This window comes from Eriocheir sinensis, chromosome 13 (assembly GCF_024679095.1).
Source record: "Eriocheir sinensis breed Jianghai 21 chromosome 13, ASM2467909v1, whole genome shotgun sequence".
NCBI lineage: Eukaryota > Metazoa > Arthropoda > Malacostraca > Decapoda > Varunidae > Eriocheir > Eriocheir sinensis.
In genome coordinates, this window is record NC_066521.1 from 22,971,055 (window position 1) to 22,981,054 (window position 10,000).

General features: G+C 44.6%; 1 protein-coding gene across 2 annotated transcripts in view; it reads left to right on the top strand.

Annotated features, from left to right (window-relative positions):
- LOC126998226 (junctional adhesion molecule B-like) overlaps positions 1-10,000 on the top strand; it is a 146,750-nt gene that overhangs the window by 33,785 nt on the left and 102,965 nt on the right. For both annotated transcript variants that reach the window (XM_050859711.1, XM_050859712.1), the window contains exon 2: positions 2,149-2,444. In XM_050859711.1, the coding sequence (XP_050715668.1) occupies positions 2,402-2,444 (43 nt within the window). In that variant the 5' untranslated portion in view covers positions 2,149-2,401. The remainder of the gene's footprint in view (positions 1-2,148; positions 2,445-10,000) is intronic.

Consider the following 10,000-nt stretch of genomic DNA (forward strand, 5'->3'; position numbering starts at 1 on the left):
AGAAAACATCTAGGGAAGGATATCAGAGAAGAAATTGAAGGATTTGAGAGAGAGAGAGAGAGAGAGAGAGAGAGAGAGAGAGAGAGAGAGAGAGAGAGAGAGAGAGAGAGAGAGAGAGAGAGAGAGAGAGAGAGAGAGAGAGAGAGAGAGAGAGAGAGAGAGAGAGAGAGAGAAACACGTGTTCGAAAAGTAAAAGGTGGAAACAGAACAGAAAGAAAAGAAGAAAAGCAAAAAAAAAAAAAGGAGGAGGGGAGGAAGGACTGCGAGGAGGAAGAAAAAAATAAACAAACAAACGAACGAACTAGAGTGAATTTCCGCATGTGTGTGTGTGTGTGTGTGTGTGTGAGAGAGAGAGAGAGAGAGAGAGAGAGAGAGAGAGAGAGAGAGAGAGAGAGAGAGAGAGAGAGAGAGAGAGAGAGAGAGAGAGATAGAGTTAGAGAGAGAGAGAGAGAGAGAGAGAGAGAGAGAGAGAGAGAGAGAGAGAGAGAGAGAGAGAGAGAGAGAGAGAGAGAGAGAGAGAGAGAGAGAGAGAGAGAGAGAGAGAGAGAGAGAGAGAGAGAGAGAGAGAGAGAGAGAGAGAGAGGAAGGGAAGGGAGGGAGATAACGTGTGTGTGCCTGTGTGAGCGTGTGTGTGTGTGTGTGTGTGTGTGTACCACTTAGTCCACGCACACAAATCATGGCGGCGCCCCAATTATCCAACGTACACACACACACACACGCACACACACACACACACACACACACACACACACACACACACACACACACGATTACGTCAATTCGAGTGTAAATCTTCACTGGAGAGGTCATTGATTAGGAGGAGGAGGAGGAAGAGGAGGAGGAGGAGGAGGAGGAGGATTTAGAAGAAGAGAATCATGGAAAGGATGCGCAGATTTAAGAGAAGAGGAAGAGAAGGAGGAGGAGGAGTAAGAGGAGGAGGAGGAGGAGGAAGAAGAGGAGGAAGAGCAGGATTAAGAGGAGAAAAAGAGGAGAAAAAGCAAAAGAGGAGGAGGAGGAGGAGGAGGAAGATCAAGAAATGGAGGAGAAGGAAGATGGAGATAAGTGTGTTCTCTCTCTCTCTCTCTCTCTCAACTCCTCATTCTCTTTCCCTCCTCCTCCTACTCCTCCTCCTTTCTTCCCTTCTTCTCTTCCCTCTCCTCCTCCATTTTCTTTCTCCTTCAGCTTCTCTTTATTCTCTCTCCCTTCTCTCCTCCTCTTCTCTCTTCTCTCTCTCTTCTTTTCTTTCTTTCTCTGTGTCTTCCTCTTCCTCCCCGTCCTCCTCCTCTTCCTCCTCCTCCTCCTCCTCCTTCTCTCTCTCTCTCTCTCTCTCTCTCTCTCTCTCTGCTTCATTGTTTGTCTGTTTGTCTGTTTTCTTTCTCTTTCTTTCTCCAATTTCTGGTATATATTTCCTTCCTTCCTTTCTTCCTTCCTTCCTTCCTTCCTTTCTCCCTTCCTTCCCTCCTTCCTTTCTTCCTTCCTTCCTTCCTTCCTTTATCCCTTCCTTCCTTCCTTCCTTCCTTCATTTCTTCCTTCCTTTCTTCCTTTCTTCCTTCCGTCTTTCCTCCCTTCTTCTTTCCTTCCTTTCTTTCTTCCTTCCCCTTGCTACTTTTCTCCATATTTCTGTCGTTCCTACCTACCTTTCTCTTTCTTCTGCTTCCTTTTCTTAATCTTCCTCTCCTTCTCTTCCTTCTTCTCTTCCATTCTCTCTTTCCCATTCACTAAGATCCTTCCATCCTCTGCTTCCCTTTTCTATCCTTTCTTCTCCTCCCTTTCCTTCTGCGTCGTACCCTTTGATCTCCCTTGAGGGCTGGAGGTGACGTTGGCCGCTGCGAGGTCGGGTTAGCCAGCGGCGGCGGCCTCTAGATGGTCATTTGAGGCGGCGATGCTGGAAACGGGGCACCCACGCATCTGTCACCTTCCCTTAACCTTAGTATTATTAGGTTATGCGTTGAGTCTCTCTCTCTCTCTCTCGTGTTCTTCCTCTTCAACAGGTTTGAGTAAGGGCAAAATGTCACCACTAACTCTTATTCTTTCTTCCAAACAGAGCTTATTAGCGGGAAAATCTTACGTCTAACCATACTTAACCCTTACATTATAACATTTAACCTCAACAACGAATACTAACACCTCTTTCTCTCTCTCCAACAGGACTTCAAGCGGCAAAATGTCACTCCCGACCATTCCTACCTGACTCGGCCCTTACACACGCGTCGTCACACCCCCACCATGCGTTCTATAGGTCCAGGAACGCCCCGACGATGCTAACGCGTGAAGGGACAGCCAGACACGTGTGAGATCCGTCCCTCGCGTGCGCTGCCCCCTCTTGGCGGCGGCAGAAAGGAGCGGAGAAGAAGGGTCGAAGGAGAAGGGAGAGGCGGTACTTGAGGCGTCTTCCGATCAGATGGGAGCGAGCCGGCAGCCGTTCGTTTGTCTCCTGCTAGCGGGTGAGTGTTGCTGTTCGTGTTGTTGGTAGGGTTGATAGTACGGCAAGTGAAAGGAAACTCAAGTAACCTCAGGAAACTCTATACAAGGACATACACAACACACAGAACCACAGAATTAGAATTATAAATAGAATCCTATTGACTATTATCAGAGGTTAAAGTTTACTGAGGGCAAGTGAAGGGAGACTCAATTAACCTCATGAAACTCTATACAAGGACATACACAACACGCAGAACCACAGAAGCAGAATTATAAACAGAATCCCATTGATAGTGTTGAGTGTTACCTTCTCTTGCTTACGAGGGAGAGAAGATTGAGGGATTCTGTATACTGTATTGGGAATGTTAGAACCGTGTTTATTGTTGATACTACTTGATTCTCTCTTCGTTTTGAGTTAGAAATATTAAAGAGGTCTGTTTTAACTTCTCTCGTGACTCAGAAATATAGATATACCAGACAGCTAGAAATACAGACCGAGAAAAAGATGGTTTACTATATTGCTATTATTTATGTTTGCTGTAAATTCTGGTATTTACTCCTCTTAATAGAAAGAGAGAGAGAGAGAGAAAAAAAAGAAGGAAAATTAAAAAAAAATCAGTTGCCTCCTATTTCATGTTGGGAGAAAAGAGAAAAGGAAATATTATAGGCTAGATTAGGTTAGGTTAGGTTAGGTATTGCACACGAAGATGAAGAGGAGGAGAAGGGGAGGGAATGAAAGATTGCAAGAAGAGAAAAATATGTAAAAAATGAATAAGATAGAGAGAAGATAGAACGAAAAAAAATCAGTTTCCTCCTATTTCGTGATGGGAGAAAAGAGTAAAAGAAATATTATCGCACAGAGTAAAAAGGTTAGTCAGGGCAGCATTAGTAGCGGTAATAGTTCACATCACTCACCCCGCGAGGAAAAAAAAGCCCGCCGTGACAAAATAAAAACAGAGAGAGCGAGAGGGGAAATAAACGGCGTGATTCCGGCCACTCCCGCCCCGCACACGCTCTCCGCTCCCGGGCGCAAAAAGAGGGGAAAAAATTATAACCAAATGCCCGTGTCCTGACGCCTGGCACGGGGTGGAGGTCTGCAGCGCGGCCGGTAGTTACTCCTCTTCGTTTTTTGAAGTTTTGAAGGTTTAAGAATGGTTTAGGATCTTGGTTTGTGGGTTCTGAAGGGTTAAGGTTGTGAGGGGTTAAATTTCGGAAGGGTTTAAGTTCTGAAGGTTTTAAGTTTCTGGTTTTATGAGTTCTGAAGGGTTTGAGGTCCTTCGTTTAACGTTCTGAATTTTTTTTGAAGATTTCAAGTTGTCCGTTCTATAAGTTCAGAAGGTTTGAGGTCTTTGGTGTTAATTTCTGCAGGTTTTTGAAGATTTTAAGTTGTCCGTTCTATAAGTTCAGAAGGTTTGAGGTCTTTGGTGTTAAGTTCTGAAGGTTTTTGAAGATTTTAAGTTGTCCGTTCTATAAGTTCTGAAGGTTTGAGGTCTTTTGGTGTTAAGTTCTGAAGGTTTTTGAAGATTTTAAGTTGTCCGTTCTATAAGTTCTGAGGGTTTGAGGTCTTTTGGTGTTAAGTTCTGAAGGTTTTTGAAGATTTTAAGTTGTTCGTTCTATAAGTTCTGAAAGCTAGAGGTTTTTGGCTTTAAGTTCTGAGGGTTTTTGAAGATTTTTAAGTTGTCCGTTCTATAAGTTCTGAAGGTTTGAGGTCTTTGGCTTTAAGTTCTGAAGGCTTTTGAAGATTTTAATTCCTTGGTTTTTAAGTTCTGAAGACTTGAAGTTCTTGGTTTTATAAGTTTTAAAGATTTTTTGAAGATTTTAAATTCTCCTCTCTGTAAGTTCTGAAGGTTTGAGGTCCTTCGCTTTAAATTCTGAAGGTTTTTGAAGGTTTTAAGTTCTTGCGTTTAAGTTATGAATGAACCTTTCCTCTCACTCTTCCTCCTTCCCCTCCCTTCCCTCCTCTTCTCTTCTCTTCCTCTTCTCTTTCCTTTCCTTTTTTCCCTTCCCTTCCTTCTCCCTCACCATTCATTTTCTTCCCTCTCCTCCGTCTCCTCTTTCTTCCCAGCTCCTTCCTCTCCATCATTCCCTTCCTCCCCCTCTCTCTCTCCCTATCTATCCCTTCAGCCCTTCCTCCTCCTTCATTCATCCCTTCCTTTAACTTTCTGTCCTTCTTTCTCCCTCCATCTCTTCCCTCTTCCCTCTCACACCCTTCCCTCTCTTCCACTCTTCCTTCTTCCCTTCTTTACCCTTCCCTTTCCCCCCTTCCCTCTTAACAACTCTCTCCACCCTTCTCTCTCTCTCCTTAACTCTTTCTCCCTACCCAATTCACCCCTTCCTTTACCCTTCCTGTCCCTTCCTCTGCCACCCTAGCGTTTCCTACCCCCTTCCTCCCCTTCCCCCCCTCCCCTTCCCTCCCCCTTCCTACATTAACTCCCCCGCCGCATTCCGTTCACAGCGTCACAAGTTTGGGTCTAGAGTTGATGAGCCAGACCCAGCAGACGTCTCTTGAATTTCAGTGTGTGTGTGTGTGTGTGTGTGTGTGTGTGTGTGTGTGTAGGGGTGATTTTTTTTTTTTATACAACAAAGGAGACAGCTCAAGGGCACAAAAAAAAGAAACAGTAATAAAAAAGCCCGCTACTCGCTGCTCCTAAAAAAAGAATCCAAGGAGGTGGCCGAAAGAGGGGTCAATTTTTATTTGTTTGTTTGTAAGTTGTTTAGTATGTTTAGTATATAGTGTGGATACATATTTGAATTTGAAGTTAATCAAAGGATAAAGGCAATGTAGGTCAGCGAGGGATGAGAGAAAAAAGAAAAGAAAAAAAATTGTATCATGCAAAAGTTTATATTTTTAACTTACCTTTCACGGGAACAAATAGATATTCTCCTCCTCCTCCTCCTCCTCCTCCACCTCCTCCTCCTCCTCTTCCTCTTCCTCCTCCTCCTCCTCCTCCTCCTCCTCCTAAAAAAACGGATGAAGAACGAAGAGAAGCCAGAGAAAGGAAAGAAATAATGGCGAACGTAGCTTACGAAGAGAGAGAGAGAGAGAGAGAGAGAGAGAGAGAGAGAGAGAGAGAGAGAGAGAGAGAGAGAGAGAGAGAGAGAGAGAGAGAGAGAGAGAGAGAGAGAGAGAGAGAGAGAGAGAGAGAGAGAGAGAGAGAGAGAAGAATGGAAAAAGACAAACTGCAGGCAAACGGAGGAAAGCCATCCATCAGAAGAGGAGGAGGAAGAGGAAGAGGAGGAAGAAGAAGAAGAAGAAGAAGAAGAAGAAGAAGAAGAAGAAGAAGAAGAGAAGCAGAAGTAGTAGTAGGAAGAGGAAGATGAGGAGGAGCACGAACCAGGAGGAGGATGGTAAGGGAAGGGTTAGAGGAGGAGGAGGAGGAGGAGGTGGAGGAGGAGGAGGAGGAGGAGGAGGAGGACAAAGGAGAGGTGGATGAACGCTAATCCAACAGAGAGCAGAGTCAATACCTTTGGGAAGAGGAAAAAGTGATAAGTGTTGACTCAGAAGATCACGATAAAAGGGACCGAGAAGGAAGGGGAGCGGGGTGGGCAGGGCGTGAGAGGGAGGGAGAGAGAGAGAGAGGGAGGGAGAGGGATGCTGCGTGTGCCAGGAGATGAAATGAGATGAGGGAGGAAGGGATAGAGGAAGGAAGAGAAGGGATTTAAAGTAGGAAGAATAAGCTGAAAGGATGCAGTGAATATAAGGAAGGAAGGAAGGAAGGAAGGAAGGAAACGATGGAAGTGAGGGAGATGAGAATGAAGGAAGGTAAATTGGGAGATGATAAGGAAGAGAGTGAGGGAGGGAGGAGGTAAGGGAGGAAAGAAGGAAGGAACCATACAGAGAGAGAGAGAGAGAGAGAGAGAGAGAGAGAGAGAGAGAGAGAGAGAGAGAGAGAGAGAGAGAGAGAGAGAGAGAGAGAGAGAGAGAGAGAGAGAGAGAGAGAGAGAGAGAGAGAGAGAGAGAGAGAGAGAGAGAGAGAGAGAGAGAGAGAGAGAGAGAGAGAGAAGGAGGAAGGAGAAAGGAAGGAAGGAAGGAAGGGAAGGAAAGAAGGTGATAGGTAAACATATATATAGATACGTAAAAAGGAAGGGAGGAAGATAAAGAGGGAGATGAGAGCAAGGGAAAGGAGGAAGAAAAGGAGGGAGATGAAAACGAAGGAGAGGAGGAAGGGAAGAAGGAATAAGCGGAGAAAATTCAAGGTTCGCAAAGATTAAGTTAGCATATGATAGATTATGTTAGACGGGGCGGAAGAGACGAAGGAAAGAAGGAAGAAAGAAATGAAGAAAGGAATAAGAAGGAGCGTAATATGTACCCAGGCATCAAACACGCATGGAGGAAGGTATGAGGTCAGGTCAGGTCAAATTTGCATAGATTAAGCTAGGTTAAGTTAGGTGAGGCTAGGTAAGGCTAGGTCAGTCCATGTTAAGTTAGCATAGGATAGGTTAGGCGGCTTTTTCAGCCGCCCCCGAGTGGCTTAAGACTACCTACATTCTGTCCAGAAGACCACCTATCAACCCGGACTCTAGATTCTAGGATTAAAGATGAGCTCCGAGAGGGCAGCATGAGCCAATGCAAGATGGCGCCACTATAAACACTGGCCTACGCCACAACGGGCTGGGGCATACCATCAGGCCCCTCCAAACAAGCCTACCGGCGCCACAGGCGAAGACATAAAAAAAAAAGATTAGGATAGATTAGGCAATGCTAGGTCAGCCCAGGGTTAGCATAGGTTCGGTTCGGTTAGGTTAGGTTAGGTGTTGCTCACGAAGATGAAGAGGAAGAGGAAGGAAGGGAATGAAGGATCGCAAGAAGAGAAAAAAATGTAAAAGCTGAAACTATAATGAACAAAAGTGCAAGGAAATAAAAAATGCAAAAATATATATGCGATGTGTTAGAGAGAATGTATTACAGAGAAGGAGATGATGAGGATGAGGATGATGAATTTAACGCAGAGAAAAAGAATAGCTGAAAAAGTGAGGTGAAAAAACTTAGGCGAGTATTTAACGAGAACAGAACGAGAATGGAGCGTGTATTACAGAGGCTGATGGAAGAAATGTTTTAAGAATATGACCCTCAGACACTTCCACCCCCACGTCAACTATTTCCAAAGGCAGAAAAGGAGATTAATTGGATTCTTATGAGTGTTTTCTTTGGTTCGTGGTACAGAAGAAGGGTCAAACTACCATCAGGGTCAGAAAAGTACCCCTGGAAATGTCCCAGACTCCTACGAAAACCTTGTCAAATATGTAGTTCTAGGTTCATGGTACAGAAGAATTGACCAACTACCACCAGGGTCAGAAAACTACCCCTGAAAATCCCCTCAAACCTCTACGAAAGCCTTGTCAAATGTGTTTCTAGGTTCGTGGTACAGAAGAATTGACCAACTACCACCAGGGTCATAAAGGTACCTCTGGAAATGTCCTAAAACTCCTACGAAAGCCTTGTCAAATATGTAGTTCTAGGTTCGTGGTACAGAAGAATTGACCAACAACCACCAGGGTCAGAAATGTACCCATGGAAATGCCCCAAAACTCCTACGAAAGCCGTGTCAAATATGTGTTTCTAGGCTCATGGTACAGAACAAGGGTCAAACTACCACCAGGGTCAGAAATGTACCCATGGAAATGCCCCAAACTCCTACGTAAGCCTTGTCAAATATGTGTTTCTAGGTTCGTGGTACAGAAGAATTGACCAACTACCACCAGGGTCAGAAATGTACCTCTGGAAATGCCCCAAGACGCCTATGAAAGCCTTGTCAAATATATATGCATGGGGACCCCGAAATGGTTAAGAATATGAACAGGAAGAACAAGCGATCTATTTCCCTCAGCTCTCCATCGCTCAGGCCACGAACGCTGACCCAATATCAATAAACCAGAGGGAGGAAATAACAGTTGATGGACTCGAACTTGTATCAGTCACGTTTCCCATCCGTACGGTCATGTATTTTTATTGTATCCATGAGCCTTAGGTAAGTAAAAGGGAATATGTATGTGTTTCCCTTACGATATAGAGACATAGTTCGGTCGCCATATTAGTAGAGGGAAAGGGATGAAGGAGAGAAGAGAGGATGAGAGAACGAGGAAAAGGAGGAAAAGGAAGAGGAAGAAGGAAGGAGAGTAAGGATATGAATGAAAGAAGTAGAAAAGAGAAAATGAGTGAATGAAGAGAAAGAAACGAAAAAAAAGAAGAGGAAATAGAATCAGAACACGAATGAAAGAAGTAGATAAGAGAAAATGAGAGAATGAAGAGGAAGAAGAAGAAGAAGAAAAGAAAGATGAAGAAGAAGAAGAAGAAGAAGAAGAAGAAGAAGAAGAAGAAGAAGAAGAAGAAGAAGCAGAAGCAGAAGAAGAAAACAAAAAACACGAATGAAATGAAGAGAGAGACTCGAACCTGTGTCCAATATTTAAAAATAGCGAAATAACTGAACTTTCTGCCACTTATGAGAACCTCCCCTACCCCCTCCCCTCCTCCCCTCCCCCCACCATCCCAAGTTTCAATATCAATAAAGCAAAGTCTAAGGCACAAAAAAAATAAGTCAGTGGGGTTCGAACCTGTATCAATCAGTCACGAGTCGCATATATAAAGCATTCGATCCTGTACACCGCTTATTTATGGAGTCGTATTTCCTGCCTTTCCATCTGTCTCCAGCGATCTGAAACCCTTCCTGGAATAGACGAGGAGGAGGAGGAGGAGGAGGAGGAGGAGGAGGAGGTCAAAGTCTTAGGGACATTGAGATCGTTTTCGTTTTTTTGTGGAAATTGGAGTATGGGAAGAGGAGGAGGAGGACGAGGATGGAGGAGGAGGAGGAGGAAGAAGGGAAAGGTTATTCAGCTTAATCCACTATGTGATTCTCTCTCTCTCTCTCTCTCTCTCTCTCTCTCTCTCTCCCTCTCTCTCAGCGGTGACGTGACATATGTTAAACAAATTCATTCTAATATATTTTCCTTCCTTTCCTTTCCTTTCCTTCCTTTCTGTCCCTTTGAGCGAAAATATTTTAACACGCGCGGGCGACAAGGGGAGACCCAGCACACACACACACACACACACACACACACACACACACACACACACACACACATCAAGCGTTGCATTTCGCTTATTTCCCTCACCTTTGTTGCGTTTCAATTTGACGTGTTTTAGCTTGAGACCAGGCGAGTTTCTTTGTGTGAGGGGGGTGCATGGGGGGGGGTTGTGTGTGTGTGTGTGTGTGTGTGTGTGTGTGTGTGTGTGTGTGTGTGTATCTTACTTAATCTCACTTTTTACTCTCTCTCTCTCTCTCTCTCTCTCTCTCACACGCACACGCACACACAAACACACATCCAGGTAATCATCAGAGCACACACACACACACACACACACACACACACACACACACACACACACACGGATGGCCAGCGCAGACAAGGTTCAATATTGACTTAGAGAGAAGAACCTTGACTTTCTACGCGTCCCTTCACTTTGGCATAACGAGAGAGAGAGAGAGAGAGAGAGAGAGAGAGAGAGAGAGAGAGAGAGAGAGAGAGAGAGAGAGAGAGAGAGAAGACAAAGTGCGTGAGAAAGCGGAACAAGAAGAAG